The sequence below is a fragment of the Pollachius pollachius genome (assembly GCF_949987615.1).
Source record: "Pollachius pollachius genome assembly, chromosome: 20".
NCBI lineage: Eukaryota > Metazoa > Chordata > Actinopteri > Gadiformes > Gadidae > Pollachius > Pollachius pollachius.
Genome location: NC_136953.1, coordinates 430,698 through 455,035, shown reverse-complemented (window position 1 = coordinate 455,035; position 24,338 = coordinate 430,698). Strand labels below are relative to the sequence as shown.

Here is a 24,338-nt window from a genome sequence, read left to right as displayed (position 1 = left end):
GGTTTATCCTCCCCTGACTCTGGATCAGATCTCACATGTATTAACACAGTTGTAATGGGAGGGCGGGTCCAGAAGCAATCTGTCAAATAGAGGAATGGACTGGTTGAACAGTAACTATACCAAAACTACATTAAACTGACCCTACATCCTCAATAAGAGTAATGTGTTATCTATAGCAAGCACACACACAGACACGCACACATTTTTCTCACGCAATTTACGGAATCAGAAAGCATATAGACCTGTCTTTCAACTTTACAATGACTTATCATTCTGAACCAAACACAATTAGACACCATTTCCCGAGACGCACCGCAGAGACCGCCCCAGAGGATTTGAACAGCATCTCCTGTGTTCTCAAAGCATGACACTAATCCAATGGTCAGGAAAGAAGTTTAAAAGCATATTACATTCTGCCGTTCTTGTGCATTACCTGGTGGGTTGTACTTAAAGTGTGATCACCGGCCTCACCTCTGCGGTCTAAAGATACTAAAATATACTAAAGGACACTAAATGATACTATGATACTAAATTATACTAAATGACTGAATGACCAAATTACTAAATTACCAAATGACCTAACTGAATGACATGGATGTGTTGGGATCGCCACTCAGATGAAACATTCTGGGGAGAAGTCTCTAGCGTGAATGATACTTTCTGTCCATTTGCTTTTTCTTTAGGTTAATAATCTATGTTGCACACACTTAAACAAGACATAAAAATAGATAGAAAAGGTTAGGACGATTAAAGCAGTTAGGTGTTTTTAGCGCGTATAGTTCCAGGATCCTTTGCGTCAAACGAAATACATTCATAAGAAGAAGATAAACATTGCGCTGCTGAACGATAAATCCAACTTTTCCCAGAACCACCGGGGATCCTGTCCGCCATCCACGTAAACACTGAACAACTCCTGGGTTCTCCACTTTAACGCCAAACTATGAGCGAACACGGGGGAAACCGGGGCGACACCGTCCACCACGGGGATCTTACCGTCCACCACGGGGGCGAATTGTTTTTATTTAAAAGGGCCTAGCAACACAGTTACACAAGGAGCAACAAGGAAAAACGCATTAAAACGAACTCACGCGTCACGACGAGCACCGCGCCTATGGATTCAGCCATCGATCCGACAGGCCGAGCGGATCTGCTGCTGACAACTGAGTGGTTAGGGTGGCGTGTGTGTGTGTGTGTGTGTGTGTGTGTGTGTGTGTGTGTGTGTGTGTGTGTGTGTGTGTGTGTGTGTGCGTGCGCGTGTGCGCGCGCGCGTATGTGTGTGTGCGGAGCAGTAACAAGGCTAGCGGTCACTGGACACCAGCAGGGGACAACGAGGGAGGGAGGAGAGGCTTCTCCGTGGAAATGATCCGCGTATTTCCTTCTTCCCAGCGACTGGCCACACCCATCTGCTACCGAGTCTCTGCTGGTCCGACAACAGCAGTACCAGATCCCAACTACTCATGGTACTACTGCAATACCAGAGCAGGACTACGCATGGTACTCAGTGGCGGCTGGTGATCAAAAATGTTGGTGGGGCACAGTAATAGACAGGGGGTCTGGGGTTCCCGCCCACCATAAAAAAAAAATAATTTAATAGATTTGATTTCCTGTATTCTGGTGCATTTCGGGGATTACCTACTATTCATTCAGATTCATAGCCTACATCCTGACTTGCAGGGCCTGGACAAGCTTACACTGCATATACAGACCTACTTTATGGCCATTCCACCAGCCATTGCTATTTGACCCATTGTTGTTATTCTGATATTGAGACAAATCATGATCACTGTCCTATAGCATCCATTTTTTGTGAGTCTCATTGTCTACTTCAAATGCAGTTAGAAATATGGGACAGTTGCTTCATTTTGTTAATATGTTACAGGCCGAAAGTCTAAATTAATATGTAACTTACTTGCTCCTTTTAAGTATAACATTGACTCCAACGTGGCGGCGCCCCTGACTTGGAGGAGGGCTTTATTTCGAGGACCAATAACTAGCCTAGCTCAAATCATTGACGTTCAGACGCATTTAAATGGTTGCTGGCAGTGACAACTGTTGTGTGTGAAAGACTGATACGCACACGTGTTGCTTCAGAACGTACACTGCATTTTTTACTTCAGACTCATGTGTCGATCAACACTTCCTTGTTTTACAATGCGCGCGCATTACATGTCACGTCGCATCCCACAATAATCCCACAGTCTCTTAAAGGAACCGTAACCACTATTTAGAGTATTATAAATAGTGGTTCTATTCCGAGGCACGCCCCTCCGGGCAAAGAGGCCATCCAGTATCCGAACCATGACGTGCGACGTCACCGTCCCCACTGGCACAACCTCCGGCCACTTAGAGTGGAGGTCGTAAACGACCACCAGGAAGCGCTGGTGGTGGGGAACACCACGGCCATGGATCTCCCCACAGATGTCCAGCTGTACATGTTCCCAGGGACGTGAAGGCCAGGGGAGCGGTTGCAGGGGAGGGGTTGAAGGGGGTCCGGTTTTCCCACTGAGGAGGCACGCTGAGCAGTCCTGGACCAGATGTTCAATATCGCGGTCGATGGCTGGCCACCACGCCAACTCACGGCACCGCTGCTTGAGTTTCATGATTCCCAGGTGACCCTCATGTGCCATTGACAGGACACGTGCACGCAAAGTGTGTGGGACGACGATGCAGAGCCCCCTCGAAACACACGTGTCTGCCCAGCAGGAGAGCTCATCTTTCACCCGAGCAAACGGTTTCAACTCTTCCGGGATGTGGGACGGCCAGCCGTTTCTGATGTAGGTGCACAGCTTGGATAGTATCGGGTCTCGTCCTGATTCAGTGTTCAGTTCCTCCAGTGTGACTACTGGCTGCAATGGTGCATAGAGCGCTTGGATGAGAGCTGGTTCTTCATCGTGTGATGGTACAGAAGGGTTTGGGGCTGCGATGGAGCGAGAAAGGAGATCTGCCACCACGTTTTCCCTGCCCGGTGTGAAGATGAGGTCATAGTGGTACTGGCGGAGGCGTTCCGCCCAGCGATGGAGTCGGAGAGGCTTGTGTCCCGAACCTGACGTGAAGAGCACCGTTGTGAGGGCCTGGTGGTCCGTCCTGATGGTGAAATGACGGCCATAGACATACATGTGCCACCTCTCGCACGCCCACACACAGGCCAATGCTTCACGTTCACCCACGGAGTACCGCTGCTCAGTGGGTGTCAGGGCCCGAGATGCGAAGGCGATTGGCCTCTCCGTGCCGTCATGAAGCTGCGACAGGACAGCTCCAACTGCAGCAGTGGAGGCGTCGCAGGTGATGAAGGTTGGGCTCGAGAGGCTGAAATGGGCGAGGACTGGAGGTGAGGTTAATTGTTTTTTCAGCATGAAAAATGACTCAGAGCACTGTGGTGACCAAGCCCACGGCTCCTCCTTCTTCAGGAGCTGCCGGAGGGGTGCTGTCGTTTGTGAGTAGTTGGGCAGGAAACGCAAATAATAAGCCGTCATTCCTAGGAACGATGCAACCTGTGTGATGGAGGTTGGTTCAGGGATGCGTTGTATTGCATCAACGTTGGAGGAGAGAGGTGCAATGCCATCAGCTGAGAGGCGGAATCCAATAAAGTCCACAGTCGGAACTGAGAAGAGACATTTCTCCCCGTTCAGTGTCAGGTGATGTTTGGTGAGGGCCACAAACACTCTGTGTAAGCGGGCATCGTGGGTGGCTTGGTCTGGCCCATGCACCACAATGTCGTCCAGGTAAACTGCTGTCCCCGGGACCCCAGCGAGAATTGTAGACATGACCTTTTGGAAGCAGCTGGGGGCAGAGCTAAGACCAAACGGCATGCGTGTGTACCTGAACACCCCAGCGTGTGTCACAAATGCTGTCAGGTCCTGGCTGGCCGGGTGAAGGGGAACTTGCAGGTAGCACTGGCGTAAATCCAACTTTGTGAAGACCGTTGATCCATGGAAAAGAGAGGTGAGCTCCTCAGCTGTAGGTAAAGGATATTTGTCTGGAATGACAGCTTTGTTGACCTGTCGCAGATCCACACAGACCCGGAGGCCCCCTGACTTTTTCTGTGCGACCACCAGGTTTGAGATCCAAGGTGCTGCATTTATTGGCTCGATGATGCCCTCTTCTAGCAGGGAGGTGAGCTCTGCAGTGACGCCCTCCCGGAAGGTGAGTGGCAGGCGCCTGAGGGGCTGCATAACTGGTGTCACGGCAGGGTCAACCAGGGGCCGATGAGTGAATGCTGTCAAGCGGCCCAGGCCGTCGAACAGCGCTGGCCACTGCTGGTGCATCGTTGGGAAGACCTGCATTATAGCTCTTCCACTATTGTCCATCAGAGAGAAGCCCAGTGCAATGAAGAGATCGAGGCCAAGAAGGTTGGTTACCCGCTGTGCCACATGAAAAGGGAAGGAGGGAAGGTGTATCGTACCATAGCGGACAGGCAGGTCAATTGTGCCCACAAGCTCGATGGCAGAATTTGCATATCCCCGCAAGCTTGTGGATGGGGGTCCCAGTGGCATGCAGGAAAAGAATTTCCTGTATGTGGCCAAATTGAGGAGCGACGCTGCAGCCGCAGTGTCCAGGATGAGTGGCACGCTTACCTCCCCCAGCCGCACTGTGCAAGTTTTGAACGATACTCGTGTAGAACGGATATTACTAATTTCTGTGTATCCGGAAGTGGACTGAGGAAGCCTGTGCTGCCGTGCTGCATTGGTTGGAGCTGAACGACAGACTTTAGCAAAGTGGTTTAATCTAGAACAGTTTCTGCAAACCTGTCCACGGGCAGGGCACTGTGATGCTCTTGTAGCATGAGAACTGGATCCACAGTTGCCGCAATTGCATCTGGAGCCCACAGTGGGGCGCTGTCTATTAATTTGTTGCACAGGCAGGCTGTCACCGCTTTCAGTGGGCGGGAAAAACTGTGACGTTTCTGTGCGCTGCAGCTGTTGCGCTAACGCTGTGTGGTGAGCAGGGCTGGTCAGCAGAGTAGAGCATTCTAGAGCACATTCCACTTGCAACGCTATTTTGATTGCATCAGTCAGTGACAAATCATCAGGTTCCATAAGCAGTTTTTCCCGTGTCTTGTCACATGACGTGCCTTCTATCAGCTGGTCTCTGATCATTTGGTCATGCAATGCTCCATACTCACAGGCTCGTGCCAGCTCACGTAGGTCAGCTACAAAAGTCTGTATGGACTCGCCGGGTCGTTGGTGGCGCTTCCTGAGTCTGTACCGCCGTATCAGGACACGTTGTTTCCCAGAGAAATGGTCCGTCAGCAGCTTGACTGTATCCTCGAAAGCTGTTGCTGAGCCGAGCGCTCCAAGAACACGCTGGCCCTCGGTACCGAGGCAGTGGACGAGGATAGCGGTCTTTCGCTTGTCGGGAAGCTCGTCGTCGGAGAATCCGAGCGCATCAACATAGGCATTAAAACCTGTCAGCCACCGCGTCCATGGCACTGCGGGTTCCCCGGGTACCGCGAGAAACACTTCGGGTGGGGGAAGGCTAAATCCAGCCATCCTTGTCGCCAAATGTTGTGTGTGAAAGACTGACACGCACACGTGTTGCTTCAGAACGTACACTGCATTTTTTACTTCAGATTCATGTGTCGATCAACACTTCCTTGTTTTACAATGCGCGCGCATTACATGTCACGTCGCATCCCACAATAATCCCACAGTCTCTTAAAGGAACCGTAACCACTATTTAGCAACATACAGCAAACCCATGTATCACAGTGTGACCATGTTATTAGAACATAACATTATTAGAACATAACAACAACTTATCACACAATTAAACGAGGATAAACGCTATGTATTTGTGTTGATTTATTTCGCATTAATAATAGTTGATTAATAGTTGGCAGATATATTCAAGTGAATATTTCACGGAGGGGCGGCGCCCTAGCGCCCTCTATTGACCCACCGCCACTGATGGTACTACTGCAATACCAGAGCATCACTACTCAGTACCTCAACGCGGGCCGTGGCTCGCGACCTGTCTGTCCGGCACATACTTGAGTTTCTAATTCATATATATTCTGATATTAGCTATGTATTTGTATCATTGTACTGTTGTTCATTATCCCCACTCACTCTCTGCTACATACAGGTCGCAGGTGTCTTCTATCGTCGATGCTTGGTGAGCAGGTCTCCATCAGCCTGTCACCAATTAGGAAGGCCATCGCATGCCTGCGCTCCAATACGATCAGACTATAGAGTATGAACAACACCAAGTCCACTCAAGCCCTATCGCAGTTAACGCTTGGCTGTGGGACCAAAATGACTTTATTTCAAGTCAAGTCAAGTTTATTGATATAGAAAGCATCTTCAAATTGCCGCGTTCTTGAAGAAAGTAGTCCAATCCGGATCGCTTTTAACTCACTTTATTTGTTAAAGTATTTCGGTATGGTAACTATGAAGCAAAAGGAGGGGAATTGTATGGACATGCGTGTGAGCGACAAACAGCAGGCCTCTGTACCTAACTCCCCAGTATGGACTGTCGGATGTTTCTGATTTCGTTGGCTCCAGGCCCTGCTTTAATACCGAGTAGGCGTGGCCTATGTGACGTTTTGGCTCCGCCCTCCTCACCTGTCTAAAGGTGCTGCCACCTGTGGCTGGAGTAGTTATTGCAGATTGTATGTTGGGTCCTGCCCCCCTTGTGGCTATGTGGGGGTAGCCCATGTGCTTAAAATACGTAACATAATCCAACAAAATATGTAACAAAGAGTTCCACAGAAGAAACATTGAGGCAATAGATAAACACAGAGATGGAATAAGGCTTGGAATCAGAAACAAAATAAATAATCAGGTTTACCAAAACCTGAGGCACAACAGAGGCAGATTATCATAGGTTGTCGTTCTCTTTCTTTGAGAGGCCGTCTCATCCTAAGAAAAATAACTTAATCCATTTCTAAACAAGCCTCCACTTAATAGGCCATTTGAGTATCGTCAGACTAGTTTCCCGTTTGGACTTCTACTTCTAACACTACTAACGCCAATGCCGCCCTCTGCTGGACAGATGCATGCAGTTTTCCCGGGTAAACAAACCTAGAACGTTTTAAAGGTCCCATGGCATGAAAATCTCATTTTATGAGGTTTTTTAACATTATTATGAGTTCCCCTATCCTGCCTATTGTCCCCAAGTGGCAAAAACTTGCGTTCGGTGTAAAACGAGCACTAGGTACCCTGCTTGCCTTTGAAAAATTGGAAGCTCAAGTGGCTGATTTGGAATGTGGCCCCCTATGTCGTCATAAGGGGCCAAGTTACCTCCCCTTTCTCTGCCTTCCTCGACCAGAGAATTTGGCCCGCCAATGAAAGACAATGAGCTACGACCGTGCGAGCGCTACGTGTGTGTGTGTGCGATTACACACACTGTAGCGCAAGTGTTGTAGACTTCTTTGTTATTTGAATAAGCGGCAGAGCGGGTTTGTTATCGACAGTCTTGCCAGATTGGGCAGATTTCCCGCCCAATGATAATTTTCCAAGCCTAAAAGCAGCGCGACTAGATTTTTGCGCGAATCAGACGCCTTGAGGTCACACCCACTCAGAGGAGGACTTTCCTCCTCTCTCCCATTAAACCCATGTTATTCACTGGCCGCCAGTACTTTCGGGGAAATCAATGGGAGTCAACGGAGGCTGAGGGAGGTACCTTCCTCCCTGAAGTAATTGTCAATAGGCGATAGGGGGTGCTACTGTCCCTTTACCCAGGGAAACCAACATTATATATTCAAAGGCATTAAAGTAGTCATATTTTAGAGCATTAATTCATTACAGTAGTCTGGGCAATCTACATTTTTTATTCTCAACAATGTTAAGGAGGATCTTCCTCCCTCTCCTCAATGGAGAAGCCTCCACTGACATACAAATACACACACACACACACACACACACACACACACACACACAGAATATATGACACAACTTGTATTGACAATGCAAACAATATAATAATGACAAAAGTTATAAGATCGCAATGGTTTATGGGATGAGAAGTTCCTCACTCGTTCACAAAAATAATGAACACAGACTTGTACCTTTGCCTTTTTTTCCGTCTTCCAAATTATTTTTGGCCCCGAATCAAATGTTTTATGGTCACAAATAGCCTGACGGATGATTGGTTTTGTTCCAGGCTTAAAACTTTTTATATAACGATTTTACGAAAATGAAATGGAGAAAATGAATGGAAATTCACATCCGGAACCAGAGCTGTTCAAAAAAGGGACAGTCAGAGCTCTATAGCAGGTGTACAGCGTGTTGACCAGTGGGAACATTGAGACATATCTTTCTACTCATTCTATTGGTCCAAGCATAGTGTATAGGGCGTTGTCTCTCATAGAGCGGCGAAGTCACGCCCCTTCCGGTAGAGCCCATGGGACCTATGAGATCGTAAAATATAAATGGGTTTCAATGGAGAGAAAGTAATTATCTTCTGGTCCCAGTCTTTATCTGCCCCGGATTACACATGTTGTTTGTGGATTTAAATGATAATTATTCATGTCAAGAGTTTGACCGTTTATTGGGCATTTGTTCAGTTAAAGGCCGTAGAGAAAACACGATGAGAAAGACTACACGTCTCGTATGTGACGTCACGCTCCCTGCGACTGGCGCGGACAAGAACGACAATCTCCCCGTCGGCATAACTGAAATTCTCCACATGCCCCGACTTATAATTTTTCACCTCTTTCGATGCTGTGATCGTCCCCTTGGAAAAAAGCGGTGAAGTGGAGCAGAGCGATCGCCATGTCTGTACCAGAGTGGTGGTGACGTATATCATTCGCGTCGAGAGCAGCGAAGAGCTGTAGTTCACAAAGCGGCCTCACATAAAACCTAACATTATCAAACTTCTTCGCGAAAATGTTTAGTTTTCTTTGCATTCAAATGATCATTTAAATCCACAAACAACATATGTGTAATCCAGGGCATATAAAGACTGGGACCAGAAAATAATGACTTTCTCTCCATTGAAATCCATTCATATTTTTCGATCTCATAGGTCCCATGGGCTCTACCGGAAGGGGCGGACTGACGAGCTCTATAGAGCGGCGAAGTCACGCCTCTTCCGGAAAGTAATTATCTTCGGATTTCATTTTCACTTTGCATATTAAAATACACTTTGAATAACGTATTTTCAAATTACATTATTAAATTGCATATTGAATTGCAAATTGCATTTCCATTTGAATTTTGCTACATATATGCTTCCATATACTCACCCTGCAAACTCGCATCGTCTTAAATTGCATCGGTTGATCTTGCAATTTGAATGGAGGACTTGTATTATTATCATCGTGATGAACAGAAAGGCCTATAAACGCAATTTCTTCAAGCCATTTTAATGGAAAATGCTTCCATTATTTCAGTTGAATGTATTTTGGCAGAGCCAATTTGTGCACAGGTGCATCTCGTCAAGCGCATGTTTGTGAAAGTGCCTACAACTTTATAAAGTCTCTTCCTGATAGCAATGGACTACATTATACTACAGTAGTACATAGTACTACATTATACTACTGTAGTTCATTATACTTCATTATATTACAGTAGTACATATTGCTACATTATACTACAGTAGTACATAATGCTACATTATACTACATTATACTATTGCAGTTCTTTATAATACATTATATTACAGTAGCCTTTGTATTTGGATTGTAAAACGCATGAAAATATAAATGAATGGTCTTCATTTCTTTTCTTTGGCATGTGACCATGGTATAGGTGGGATAATGCTCTTAGAGGTTTCAAAAACATGTTTGATCGATACGTTATTAAAAGGGAATACTTTTCGAGGGAGATGAACTCAAACAGAGTATACATTTAATAAGCATACAATACGAATAAGAAAAAGCATAATTATTAAAGTATTTTAATTGTTTTATTATGTTGGCAAGCAAGAAGTAGAATAAACGGAATAATCACCTCAAGGTTTGGCAATAAACAGTTTGATATGCCCGGCTCGTGGAAGGTAAGCCGTCCACGAGCCGGGCATATCAAACTGTTTACTGTCCTGCCTTGAGGTGATTATCCCTAACTAATTCAACGCCAGAAGTAGAAGTTGTGAAGGGCCTATGCAAGTGAACTGAGTGTTCCACGGCATTGAGAAATGCTGTGTAATAAAATACATTAAACTACAGTACACTACATTATACTTCAGTAGTACATTATACTACAGTATACTACATTATACTACACTAGTACATTGTACCACAGTACAATACATTATACTACAGTAGTACATAGTACTACATTATACTAGAGTACACTACATTATACTACAATACACTACATAAAACTACATTATACTACAGTAGTACATAGTACTACATTATACTACAGTAGTACATTATACTACAGTAGACTACAACATACGGCATTGTACTAATGTAGTACATTATACTACATAAACTACAGCTCACCTGTCAACACATGCTCTCCCCTGGCAGACTGAGCTCCCTGCCCTAGATTGTCTGTGTTTTCTGGTCAGTGTTGCCAGATTGGGCCAGATTTCCAGCCAATTGAGGCGGGTGGGATTGGTCGGGAAATCTGGCCCAACCTGGCAAACACAGTTACTGCTCCGCCCCACCACCCTGTTGGCCGCGTGCTCCGGCGGTAGTGAAGAGGACATCAGCTGGAGCGCGTGTCTGCTGCAGAAAGCACGTGGGATTGTGTATGCTGGGCTTTGCTGCAGCCGTATATACGGAGCAAGAAGCGCAACGGGGATTCCAGCAATACAATTCAGATGACCAATTTTCGAATAGATGTAAATTCTCGTTTTTACTGCTATTAATTGCGATGTGAAGAGGAAAAGCGCTCGTAAAAACAGCGTGCTACCTCAAAATAAACATGTATTTCGAATACAGACAAACATGATTGCGCCTGCATTACTGGGATTATGGGCTCCTGTGTGCCAGGTTGTTTTCGCCCGCTCTGGCCACACACACTTCAACGTGAGCGCGGGGCCCCGTGCCGCAAACCACGCCCACAGTGACCAATGAGAAACGTCGGGGGCGCGTCTATCGTCCACAGACAGCCAATGGGCTTCGTTTCCAGCGGGCACGTGGAGCCCTGCGTGTAAACCCGGAGGAAGGCGAGGTCTGCAGCCGCCTGCGCACACAGTCAGCTGGGAGCAGCCCACAACAGACCTCCACATCATCGCAACGCCTCGCCGATTCTCACCAGTAAACCATTAAGAGAAAAAATAAGGTAAGGTCACTTTTTATTATGTTCATCATTTCTTATTATTGTGCATGTGTCAGAGGAGTGTTGTTATTAGACCTCTCTGTGTTTTCAGGTTGGAACCAAACTGTACTGTAATTATGTTTGGTTTGTTGTACCAGTTTATGACTGGTGTGTGTGATTGGGTTGTAATGGGTGTTATGGTCTTCACCATACATCCTTAACATGGTTTTAACTGGGACCATTGTGTCCCAGCTGATCCACCGTGCCTAATGTTACACAGCATGTCAACATGCATTACTAGTGCAGATATGACCTGTTGTTCAAGGCAGACCTCTCTGAGGTCTGTCTACACGTCGTAAGGAATATGTTAGGCTGTGGGAGATCTGCACGTTTACATGCGATGCATGCGTGATATTCATATCATCTTTTATGTTAGACTAAAAGGTAAAGCTGTGTACGTCATTGGATTATCAGCAGCCCACAACCAAACACATTTTGAGATAATGTTTCACAGTAAAAACAAAACCGTTTGTTAATATGCAGTTAACAAAGGTGTTAGAACATGATCTCCACCAGATGCTGTGGATTCAGACCCTGGAGGTTCTCATCTGATGCTTGTGTGCAGACTGCAGACATTGAAGCGTGCCATCCTTTACCTATCCTGTGTCGTGATCACTGGCTTTCGCAGTAAGGTCGTCTTTTGACTTGTCTTTGTTGATATGAATATGAAATGGTCCAGTGCATCTCACCTGTCTCAAATGAGCTTTGAGTTCACATGGTCTGCATGAGCTTTCTGCAGTCTATGATTTCATGCCCCCCTGGTACTCAACTCATTTAGGGTGGCGACATGCAGTGCACTTTGTTGCACTGCATTTTTTTTGCAGAAAAATAATAAATTATATGAATGATGGAATTTGTATATTTTCGGTAAGGCATGCTCACGTTTTGAAGACAGGCCTTGATGTTGTTGAGATAATGAGTAATTTGCTATTACACGCAAGAAGCATACTAGTTGAAATAGCCAGATGAGCGTGACACCCAGAGCCCGAGGGGCACACGTTGTCCTCTGGCCATCATTCTGATATTACCAATTTAGTTTAAGTTACGTGTGGTTGTTAATAACATCCACTCCACGCAGTATCTCACACATTGTAAAAACAAGAAACAAGTGCTCTACTTAAATGCGTCGCGCATGAGTGAAGGCGGTATGGGACGTAGTGAACAGGGAGCAGCGGGTGTGGAGCAGTGTGTGCTGCGTGCCCGAGCTGGCCAATCGGGGCCGCTGAGGATTCTCATTGGCTCAGAGAGGCTAGCGTGTCGTCCAATGAGCAGCGGGGGAAGCTCGCGGGGCGCACGGCGGCGAACACGTGCTGCAGGACGTACACACCGGTCAGGTGTGTTGGGATGAGGCGGTAGACCGGGAGCACAACAACACAGCCTACACGGACACGGCTTACTGACGCCGCACCGACACTATGTCAGGACGGCTTCGCGGTTTAGAAAGTGGAAATCCCTGCAAAAAAATGAGGGGGTTTGTTATGTGTCTATAAACACCTCCGAACCTGTCAGGAGTTCCCACCACATAGCTTTGTTGCTTCGGTAATAAACCCATCACATGCACACCTCCTTGCTATGTCTTCCTTTATTCTATACCTTTTCGTGGTTAGGAGAGCCCCGGTATTCTGTGCCACCTGTCAATGGTCATATCGCGACATCTGTCGGTATTCATATCGTTCGTATCGTGACATGGGCACTGCCAATCTCGCTATTACTGCTGCCCAGGCTGTGAATCGGCCATAGTTTACTGGAACTCTGTCTGTCTTACGCGGAGAACAGACGCTGGGAACATAGGCCTACCCTGTATATGTTCACTGATCCATACGGACTAACCCTAACCCTAACCCAACCTTACCAGTGTGTGGACAAGTGGGTTAATCTGAAATCAGTTAACAAACCCCAGGGTTCATGCCCTCTAGTGCCTGGTTGTTTTTCTAGGTGCTGGGTACTCACTGTGCCAGCTGTAATCATTGTTTTGGTCCAATCTGCAACCTTTGCTCTTGAACAAGGCAGGGAGCCAACACAGAGATTATTATATTAACTGTGTAATTACTAACTTCACCAACAACTTTATTTATTTTATTACATTGACAATTGTATTGGTATAATGCTTGAAGATTTCGGCATGTTTTGACTTTGTGAGTTTATGGAGAGAACATTTTCTCATTTGGGCATATGGTTGTGACTTCTTTTAATCAAAATAGTGTCATAGGTTTGGAAGCAGCTGTCGCAACCTTGTCCAAAGAAAATCACTAAAGTAAACCAATGTTAACGCTAACATAATCTAAACAATAACCTTACCTAATCCATGTTTATTCCTCTGCCCCTGAAGTGGGTAGGAGTGTTCTGGTGGCCATGGTAACTAATTGAAATGGTTGAAGCGGCCTCAACATAATGGACCATCATTCAGTGATCTCATTCGTCTCTTAGGAGGGGGATTGCTGGGGTTTGATACATCGTCAAACCTTTACTAGAAAGTAGCGCCGAGGCATCCAGCAGCCTGTAATGGGTTGTATGTCTGCAGAGAAGTGACTGGTATTGTATGTGGGCTTATCATTGTACCGGATCTGAAAGTGGCTTCATATATCCGTATTGCAAATCAAATACAAGTTACTATTGGATGAACCCCCCCCTAACCCTGACAAACAATGAGATGGCCCTCTGTCAGGGAATAGGGAGTGGTGTGAGACAAAGGACAGTTCAGGCCAGTCACGGAGCCATGGCTTGCCTTCTTGCAGGGCCTAAAGGATTAACGGGGTGGAAGCCGTGGGATTTCTTACTTGCGTAGGTTGTGGCCTAATTTACACCTCACCTCCCGCTGTACCGTCATGGTTCAAAGTAATCTGCACCCCTAATGGACCCGGCGCCAGTGAGCCAACGCGGGAAGCTGACGCGGGAAGATTTAACCATGACGTCTACACCCGTAACTGTTTACCTGTTCAGGACATCTCTCCACACATCCGGTGGTGTGTGACGGTGCCTTTTCACTTTGCTGCACGCCATCAGTGGCGGGGGATCATTTCGACTAGCCGTCCATAGCCTGTGGGGCTTGCTAGTCTAGTGGCAAGGGACAACAGTTATAATAGGAATCTTTATGTTTTTTTAGTATTGAATGTTTGTTTCTTCTTTCCCTCCATCACCACCCCTCTTGACTCCTCCTCTCCAGGTGGTGTTCTGCAGTCCCAAGACCCCCCAGAGGTGAGAGGACCAGAGCTCAAGTGAAGCGGAAGAACGCTTCTCTGGACCCATGTGTTGAAGAGACTCTAGACCCTTTGCTGCTTAGTTAAACCAGCTAAAACCACAACCATGATACCAACATGCACCCCTAGTTGTCCCACTTAAACCTTACCCTCACTTAAAAATATCATTTTTAAGAGCTTCCTCGACCTCATTAACCTCAGAACCTCCCACCAAGCTGTCACGGCCTCATCCCACAACAGCATGAGTTATGACTGCTCCGTACCGGCCCCCGGCCTCAACACCAGGGGCCGTGGCACGAGGGCCCCCAAGAAGGAGGCGGGCGAGCAGGAGGAAGACTCGGGCAGCTCGGGCCCCCTGAGCGGCGGCGGAGGCGTGGCCCACGGCTCAGGCTCCGTCAGCAGCCAGGAGGCCGTGAGCCACGGCGCCATGGAGGGAGCAGGGGCCCAGGGAGGCTCCTCCCCCACCCGGGGCTCCTCCCCCGGGGGCTCCAGCGACCGGCGGGGCCCCCCCACCTCCGACGACAACGACGGTACGTCGAGCGGCAACGACTCCGGGGAGCGGGAGAACAGCTCGCAGGGCCGGCAGTCCACCCGAAGCTCCCACAACTCGTCCAATGGGAAGGACTCTGGCATGAGGCTGACCGAGAGCAACAAGAGGTGAGGGGGGGGGCTCTTATTGTGAAATATCACATGCTCTCATTGTGAAATGTTGGATCACACCGTGTGTGATGTCACACATGGTGTCGACGGCTCGGTCTGCATTAATTCACCGTGTATATCTTGGCACCAGTAATGCGTTTGGGATGCTTGCTTCAGCACTTCTGGTGTGTAGCCAGGAACGATTTGGCCTCAGCTGCACTACAGTACCAATAGATAATACTAATAAAACTATAAAAGCAAAGGCTGAGAAATGAGGAAAAAGAAATGGGTGTGTATATTATCTGACCCGTTCCTTTGGCTAAACAGATATTTGCGTTGTAGTTTCAGGGACATGTTGTGTCCACATGAGGGCGCTCTGAGGAAGGGGTGATGGGAACACGAAGACAGCCGTTACATAAGAGCCCCGGCCGTGAAGTGTGCTGGCGACATGTGCTGTTGTCACCGACGTGGACCCCCAGGGATCACTGGGGGGGGCCCCTGAGAGGGTTGTGGGGGTCTGTTGGCCGGTTATGACATAACCTCCTGATGACACGGAGCGATGGAGAATCTGGCTGTGGTTCAGTGGAGGGCGATGACAGGAAGGGCAATACCGCCGCAATGTAGTCCTATTGTTGTCACATAGACAGCCATGGAAAACCATACGGTAAAAGAGATGAAGAAAATGACGACGTTCTTTGAATAATCACCTCAAACTCTTGGCTAGTTTAGCGCCAGCTCATGCCTTCCAGAGTGAATAACGAGTCCATGGTTAGATAGTTACCAAAGTTTACTTTTTCAAATCTTTCCACTCTTTAACCTCCCCTTTCCTTTCCTCCCTCCTCACCCCCCCAGCACCAACTCCCAGAGCCTGTCCCCGCCCAGCGGCTCTCTGGCCTACAGCCTGCTGTCCACCAGCTCCGAGCAGGACCCGCCCTCCACGTCGGGCTGCAGCAGCGACCAGTCGGCCCGCCTGCGCACCCAGAAGGAGCTCATGAAGGCCCTGAAGGAGCTCAAGATCCGGCTGCCCGTAGAGCGCAAGTCCAAGGGCCACTCCAGCACCCTGGACGCCCTGAAGTACGCCCTCAACTGCGTCAAACAAGTCCGAGGTAGGGAGACACGCCCGTGCCGGTCGGGGCCGCCCATTCGGTCGTGTTCTCGGTACGCCTCGGCCGCTAACCCTGGGCGTCTGTGGTTGGTCCCCCAGCCAACCAGGAGTACTACCACCAGTGGAGCGTGGAGGAGGGCCACGGCTGCAGCCTGGACCTGTCCTCCTTCACCATCGAGGAGCTGGACACCATCACCTCGGAGTACACCCTGAAGAACACGGTGAGCCGCTCAGCCCTCCCTCCCTCTCAGCCACGGGGCCCCACAGCCAGCAGGTGTTAATGCTGGCCCTCCTCCCCTCGCCCGTCTCCACAGGACACCTTCTCCATGGCCGTGTCCTTCCTGTCGGGCAAGGTGGTCTACGTCTCGCCCCAGGGCTCCTCCCTGCTCCGCTGTAAGCCCGAGGCCCTCCAGGGCACCGTGTTCTCGGAGCTCCTGGCCCCCCAGGACGTCAGCACCTTCTACAGCCACACGGCGCCCTGCCGCCTGCCCCCCTGGGCGTCCTGCATGGGCTCTGGTGCGTGGAAAGCGTCCGCTGAGCGCCCTCAGTGGCGATGTGAATGTGTTGGCTCTCTGATGCAAAAAGCATTGGGCTGAATGTGGTTCCTTCAGATCGGCGGCCGACGCTGAATGAATCAGCCTGTGAGTCGGTCCGCAGGAGGTCCGTCCGCTCATCGTTCGGACCGTTGGTCCGTCTTGAGACACTATCCTAAACCTGGTCTTCCTCCCCCAGAGTCCCCGCCGCCCGACGCCGCCCAGGAGAAGTCCATGTTCTGCCGCATCAGCGCCCCGCGGCTGGGCGGCGGCCCGGTGCGCTACGGCCCGTTCCGCCTCACGCCGTACCAGCTGACCCTGCGGCCCTCGGAGGACGCCGCGCCTCAGCCCTGCTGCCTGCTGCTGGCCGAGCGCGTGCACTCGGGATACGAAGGTACGCCCGCCCCCCCACACGGCTCATAGGGAGGCTGATCTGGGAGCAGCGAGGGAGGCTCCACCATGGGAGACACATTTCATTAAAATGAAGAATAATAAATCAACAAAATATCAGTACATTATACAGATCAATATGGCCGTGGCCATATTGATCTGTATAATGTACTGATATTTTGTTGATTTATTATATGGCCAACAAAAAGAACGCTCAAACTAAAGCGCAGTTATCCCTAAACGAGCCTTATTGAAGGCATCACTCGTTAGCTGGTCCACATCCATGGCAGAGCGCTGACAGTCCCGCCCTGAGTATTCATCACCTGCTGCAGCAGCCGTCCTCTGAACGCCTCCCTCCTCCTCCTCACAGCTCCTCGCATCCCAACGGACAAGCGGATCTTCACCACCAGCCACACGCCCGGCTGCCTCTTCCAGGAGGTGGACGAAAGGTCAGCTCCCCCCCCACCCTGACGCTCAGAAGGGCTTCTTCTCCTGCCGCTGTTCCAGGGCCCCCCAGAGGTCCCGGTGTGTAACCGCGTGTGGGTGTGTTTGCAGGGCGGTGCCGTTGCTTGGCTACCTCCCCCAGGACCTGGTGGGGACCCCCATCCTGCTGTACATCCACCCTGAGGACCGACCCATCCTGGTGGCCATCCACAAGAAGAGTAAGGCCCTCTGTCTCGCTCGCTCTCTCACTTATACATTTGTTGATATATGTGATGTATGACACAGAAACACCCCATTTGTTTTCCCCTTTTCCCCGTGGCAATCTCCTAATCTCAGTCCTATTCCCTTTTCCACATTGGAATAACCGCCACCTCCTGTGCTGGGAGTGGCGCCCTGCTCTAACCCTGGCCGTGCGCTCTCCTCCCCAGTCCTGCAGTGTGCGGGGCAGCCCTTCGACCACGCCCCTCTGAGGATGTGCGCCCGCAGCGGAGAGTACCTGACCATCGACACCAGCTGGTCGTCCTTCGTCAACCCCTGGAGCCGCAAGGTGGCCTTCATCGTGGGCCGCCACAAAGTCCGCACGTGAGTCCCCGCCGCTCGCACGCTTTGAGCTCAGGGAGACCTGATTGGCCAACAGCAGCTATGGGGTTGACCCTTTTAATAACGTGCACAGGGCTGGCGTCATCGTTAATATCGTGACCAGAGGCGAGCTTTATGTATTCAAACATGCACCGTCCGCTTGGGTTTGGGTCTTTAACCGATGTCAACGCCCCCCGGCCCCCAGGAGCCCGCTGAACGAGGACGTGTTCACCGTGCTGCGCGGCTGTGAGCACCGCGGCGCCACGCCCGACATGGCGCCGCTGAGCGAGCAGATCCACCGGCTGCTGGGGCGGCCGGTGCACGGCGGGCGGTCCCGGGGCTCCAGCGGGTCCCAGGCCTCCCACCGCTCGCAGCCCCCGCGGGCCCCGCCCTCCTCCTCCAGCGACAGCAACGCCCCCCCGGCCCAGGAGGACGTGGCCGCTGCCACCGCCCTGGCCGTCGCCACGGCGCTCGCCGCCACCGCCGCCGCCGCCGCCACACACAAGCCCGTACGTCTGGCCGCCATCGTCCCACCCACCCAAAAAGGGCTCTCATGGGGCCCTCAAAGGGCTCTCATGGGGCCCTCAAAGGGCTCTCATGGGGCCCTCATAGGGCTCTCATGGGGCCCTCAAAGGGCTCTCATGGGGCCCTCAAAGGGCTCTCATGGGGCCCTCAAAGGGCTCTCATAGGGCCCTCATAGGGCTCTCATAGGGCTCTCATAGGGCTCTCATGGGGCCCTCAAAGGGCTCTCATGGGGCCCTCAAAGGGCTCTCATAGGGCCCTCAAAGGGCTCTCATGGGGCCCTCATAGGGCTCTCATAGGGCTCTCATAGGGCTCTCATAGGGCTCTCATAGGGCCACCAAAGGGCTCTCATAGGGCTCTCATAGGGCTCTCATAGGGCCCTCAAAGGGCTCTCATAGGGCCACCAAAGGGCTCTCATAGGGCTCTCATAGGGCTCTCATAGGGCCCTCAAAGGGCTCTCATAGGGCCCTCAAAAAGCCCTAATAGGGCTCTCAAAGGGCCCTCAAAGGGCTGTCACAGGGCTCTCATGGGGCCCCCAAAGGGCCCTAATAGGGCTCTCAAAGGGCCCTCAAAGGGCTCTCATAGGGCTCTCATAGGGCCCTCATAGGGCTCTCATAGGGCTCCCATAGGGCCACCAAAGGGCCCTCAAAGGGCTCTCATGGGGCCCTCATAGGGCTCTCATAGGGCTCTCATAGGGCCACCAAAGGGCCCTCAAGGTGTGCGTCCGACGGCCCGGCCCCTGACCCTGTGGTGTGTGTTGCAGATGACCTTCCAGCAGATGTGCAAGGACGTGCACCAGGTGAAGAGCAGCGGGCAGCAGGTGTTTATCGATTCGCGCCACCGCCCGGCCGCCAGGAAGCCCGCCAGCGCAGGTACAAGCGGTGGACGGCCGTCGCTATGCCAACCAGCCTGTTAGAGTCTAGAGCTTTGCTCTGTGGGTTTGAAATGCTATTTCTCATTGGTTGACGTCCTCAAAGTGTTCATTCATTAGTTCTTTATTACTGATTCATAGTCTTATCTCTGTGCTACCTCATCCAGATGGATTCTCTCCATTTCTTTCATGATTCATTTGAAGCGGTTTGCAATTCTTTAGAGTTGCCACTAAAAGCTGATTTGACTGACCTGACCTGAACCGTCCGCCCCATCTTAGAAAACCTGCCTTTACTTCCTCCCCAGTCCAGTTCAGTCCTAACTATTGTGGTAGACAAGCAGTCCTGGGGTTGGCTAATACAGGTAAGACCACACAAGCTAGCTAGTTAGCCAAAGCCCAGCTGCAGAGATGAAGCTAGCCGTTAGCTAGGTGCAGTACCATGTAACGACACACCCACCGGACATACCCAGAGTATTTTTATGTGCAGACAAGCCTGTGAGCAAGCTATGAGAAAAAGATTTCATGTTTTACGTAGAACAATGTAGAATTTTGCGGTTGCATGTGTAACGACTTAAGACTAAAATGCAAATTGTGATACAGAGGTTATTTTACTTATTGGTGTACGCGGTAACTTACGCCAGTACCTAAAATAAACAAATGCTAATATATTGAAGTATGTATTTAGTTGTTGTCCGGTGTTAAGCCTGATTCCCTACACAGGGTACGGACACGCCCATACGGCCGCTAACTGCTGTGATCCTCCTCTTGTGTTTCTCTCTGGGTGCTCCTTCGTTGTTCCTCCAGGAGCACTCAGCAGCTTCAGAGCGCTCAGTGGCCCTGCGGTCGCCGCGTCCGTCACACCCACGCACCAGCCCAGCAGAGCCCTGGCCCCCACACTGACGGCCACAGAGTCGCCCACCGCCTACTCCTATCAGCAGATCAACTGCCTGGACAGCATCATAAGGTGTGTGTGTGTGTGGTGGTCATCTGTTTTCTGCTAGGACTAGCAGTAGTAGTCGGCTTACCGAAACTTGGGAAATCTTGAGTCGGCTTTGAATGAAGTCAATTCCGTACCGTGCTAATATGTTAGCCACCGGTTGGCTGCTTAGCAAGTTGGTCAGCATCTACTGTCCCCTCTGTGAGTCTAGTGGAGACGCACTCCTGTCACACTGTGTGTGAGGCTGAGCGTGAGCCAGTGAAGAAGGTTCACACATGCATTGCGGGGCCGCCGTGAGCTGAGGCCGTGGCAGGGGCCCGGAGAGGGCCGCCGCCTGCAGGATAGTCAGAGACACTGGAGGAGGTTCAGAGGATGAGGTCACTCAGTATTCTGGCCACTATTTCCATGATTCTGCCTCTCGAGGCGGCCTGGTGCACCGCCTCTTTAAATCAAGAGAATCTGATGTTAGTGCCTGTCCTTATTGTCGCATCGTCTGACTGACTTTTACCTCTGACCTTTGACCTTGGACCCGACCAGGTATCTGGAAAGCTGCAACATTCCCAACACCTTGAAGAGGAAGTCTGGCTCCTCTTCCTCTTCCTCCGCCTCCGACGAGGACCAACCCCATGACGCCAAAGGTACGCCTCCCTCGTTCTGTGTGGTCACTCACTCACTCACTCACTCACTCACTCACTCACTCACTCACTCACTCACTCACTCACTCACTCACTCACTCACCCACTCACTCCTCCAATCACTCACTCACTCACTCACTCACTCACTCACTCACTCACTCACTCACTCACTCACCCACTCACTCCTCCAATCACTCACTCACTCACTCACTCCTCCAATCACTCACTCACTCACTCACTCACTCACTCCTCCAATCACTCACTCACTCACTCACTCACTCACTCCTCCAATCACTCACTCACTCCTCCAATCACTCACTCACTCACTCACTCACTCACTCCTCCAATCACTCACTCACTCACACTCACTCACTCACTCACTCACTCACTCACTCACTCACCTACTCACTCCTCCAATCACTCACTCACTCACTCACTCCTCCAATCACTCACTCACTCACTCACTCACTCACTCACTCCTCCAATCACTCACTCACTCACTCACTCACTCACTCCTCCAATCACTCACTCACTCCTCCAATCACTCACTCACTCACTCACTCACTCACTCACTCACTCACTCACTCACTCACTCACTCACTCACCCACTCACTCACTCCTCCAATCACTCACTCACTCACTCACTCGCTCACTCACTCACTCACTCACTCGCTCACTCACTCACTCGCTCACTCACTCACCCACTCAGAATCGATCAAGTTTTCGATTCGATAACCTCACGTAAGGACACTTTCTGTCTTCTTTTTCACTGCAGCTCTCAGATAGGGCTTCAGTCATTGAACTAGACTCAACACAATATGTGTCGTTCAGACACAGAGGGTTGGATAACACACATTGTGAGCAGAGCGTATGGCTGCACTGAAAACAGGTGCCGGCTGCGCGTTAATGCAGGTTGGATTGAAGAGAACATCACATCTCAAACGATGTAAACACTCATTTAATCCCAATGCTCAAAAAGTATCCTTATAGTATCCAAATATCCATCCACTTCATTTATCTGTGTTCTTATTCCATAATGTATTGATGCATGAATAACATTGGACATCGTTGGACATGGACCACGGTTTGTGTGTGTGCCCGTGCCTCGCGGTGGGCCTGTACTCCACAACGTCCTCTAGAACACGCAGCCACAGAGCACTCTGCTCGTGTTAAAGAGAGTGTATCTCCCTGTAGGTGCTTCAGTGAGCCTGGTGGGGGAGCCCTCCCCTCTCCGGCCTCTGGCCTCGGCCAGCAAGGCCGAGAGCGTTGCCTCGGTTACGTCCCAGTGTAGCTTCAGCAGCACCATCGTCCACGTAGGAGACAAGAAGCCGCCGGAGTCAGGTGGGCATGGTTACCATGGCGTCCTGTGTCCGGGGGGGTCGCTGGGGGAATGCCGCCGGGGTCCGAGCCGTTGTCGCTGTCCACTTTTTTTGTTTTGTTCTTGCTTCTGACAACACTTCATCCGAAAGAGGCTCTGTCAAAATGTCTCGCTGTGCTTGTGGCTGTCTGTGTGTGTACTGCTAGCACGCTAAAGCTAACATGCCCTGAAAACACTGGCCTGTGGCACGGTCTCACTCCCTCTCTCTCTCTCGTCTCTAGATATTGTCATGGAGGAGGCCCCTCCCCCTGCCACACTGGCTCCTCCCACATCGACCTTGACCGCCGCCTCTGTGACCACCCCTCCCCCGCCCCCGGCGTGGGCTCCGGTGGAGTGGGACGGGCGGCGGGCCGGGCCGGGCCGCCCGGGCCTGACCCGGGAGGTGCTGGCGCTCCACACGCAGCAGGAGGAGACGGCCTTCCTCCACCGCTTCAAGGACCTCAGCAAGCTGAGGGTGTTGGACCCCACCGCCTCCTCCACCGTCCACTGCCACCCCGCGGCCCTGTCCAGAGGTACGCACACACACAGGGGCCATTCCCCAGGGGCCCGGAGGGGTGACGGCCTCCCCTTAACCTCTTCAACCTGACGTGTGCTGTAAACAGCTGTAAACAGCACCGCCATGCTCCAACATGTCCATGGTGCCCACGTAACGGGAAGGAGCTCGGCTGACAGCCCATGATAACCACTGTTCATGTGGCCCTCGTAGCTGTGGAGGATGCTCTACTCACTGTGAGCCAGGCCTTAACAGGTTAACCCCTCCGCTCCCTGTTTGTTCATGTGGCCCTCGTAGCTGTGGAGGATGCTCTACTCACTGTGAGCCAGGCCTTAACAGGTTAACCCCTCCCTCCCTGCAGGGCTGCGCTGCTCCCGGGAGGGCCCGGCCGACGGGGGGCACCGCCGCGGCCGGGGGGCCAAGCGCCTCAGGCAGCAGGAGGACCACCTGGGCTCGGTGGACCCGGGGGTCTGCCTGCAGCCGCCGCCCGCCGCCGCCCTGCCCCTGGCCCTCAACGTGCCCCTGGGACCCCCCACCGACGGCTCCTCCTGGCCCCCCTCTGTGGGCTCCCAGGCCAGCCTCCCAGTGGGGCCCTTCCCTCCCGGCATTCTGCCCCTCTATCCCCTCTACCCGCCCCAGCCCGCGGCCCCCCAGGCCCAGATGGTGCCCCCCATGGTGGCTCTGGTCCTGTTCCCCCAGATGGCCCCGGGCCCCGGGGTGGCCAACCCGGGACACTTCTACAACCCCAGCTTCAACCCCTACCACCACGCCGCCTCCCTGCCCCTGCCCCTGCCCCTGCCCGCCGCCGGGCCCCCGGGGGCCATGCCTCTGCTGGGGCCTCCTTCCCGCAGCAGCACGCCGCCCACCCCGGTGGACCCCGAGGGCCCGGAGTCGCCGCTGTTCCAGTCGCGCTGCTCCTCGCCGCTCAACCTGCTGCAGCTGGAGGAGTCTCCTAGCAACCGGCTGGAGGTCGCCGCGGCGATGGCCGCCTCACAGCAGCAGCAGGCCGCGCCCTCCTCTGTGCAGGGGGGTGGGCCCCCGGGGCAGAGCTCGGCCAATGAGAGAAGCTCTGATGAGTCCAAAGAGACAGAGAACGTGAGTTCACGCCCTGTTACTACACCTCTTCTGATTTGATGCCACGCAGGTTCCATGTGTTTCTATCGTTTTTCCGCCCGTTGTGGACATAAGGCAGGGTATGAATATTGGGGTCTAACGGAGCTGTGTGGGGTCCTCCTCCCAGGGCCAGACCAACGACCCGGACAACATGTCCACCTCCAGCGAGCTGCTGGACCTGCTGCTGCAGGACGACTCCCGCTCGGGAAGCGGCTCCTCCGGGTCGCGCTCCGGCTCCCACGGCCACAGCTCCTCAGGGACCAGCGGCACCCGTGAGTAGAGCCAGACC

At 51.5% G+C, this 24,338-nt stretch overlaps 2 protein-coding genes across 2 annotated transcripts in view; one reads left to right on the top strand and one right to left on the bottom strand.

Annotated features, from left to right (window-relative positions):
- rell1 (RELT like 1) overlaps positions 1–1,403 on the bottom strand; it is a 30,015-nt gene extending 28,612 nt beyond the window's left edge. Inside the window, exon 1 of the mRNA XM_079758001.1 lies at positions 1,089–1,403. Within this exon, the coding sequence (XP_079614127.1) occupies positions 1,089–1,125 (37 nt within the window). The 5' untranslated portion in view covers positions 1,126–1,403. The remainder of the gene's footprint in view (positions 1–1,088) is intronic.
- A 9,702-nt stretch (positions 1,404–11,105) lies between these two features.
- The window catches only part of per1b (period circadian clock 1b), a gene marked incomplete at its 3' end in the record, with an annotated part of 16,350 nt that continues 3,117 nt past the window's right edge, over positions 11,106–24,338 (top strand). Inside the window, exons 1-17 of the mRNA XM_079758222.1 lie at positions 11,106–11,177; positions 14,377–15,067; positions 15,902–16,155; positions 16,254–16,375; positions 16,469–16,670; positions 16,887–17,081; positions 17,448–17,526; positions 17,633–17,739; positions 17,950–18,103; positions 18,306–18,609; positions 19,386–19,494; positions 20,298–20,457; positions 20,968–21,068; positions 22,260–22,406; positions 22,665–22,955; positions 23,298–24,031; positions 24,177–24,321. Of these exons, the coding sequence (XP_079614348.1) occupies positions 14,652–15,067; positions 15,902–16,155; positions 16,254–16,375; positions 16,469–16,670; positions 16,887–17,081; positions 17,448–17,526; positions 17,633–17,739; positions 17,950–18,103; positions 18,306–18,609; positions 19,386–19,494; positions 20,298–20,457; positions 20,968–21,068; positions 22,260–22,406; positions 22,665–22,955; positions 23,298–24,031; positions 24,177–24,321 (3,520 nt within the window). The 5' untranslated portion in view covers positions 11,106–11,177; positions 14,377–14,651. The remainder of the gene's footprint in view (positions 11,178–14,376; positions 15,068–15,901; positions 16,156–16,253; positions 16,376–16,468; positions 16,671–16,886; positions 17,082–17,447; positions 17,527–17,632; positions 17,740–17,949; positions 18,104–18,305; positions 18,610–19,385; positions 19,495–20,297; positions 20,458–20,967; positions 21,069–22,259; positions 22,407–22,664; positions 22,956–23,297; positions 24,032–24,176; positions 24,322–24,338) is intronic.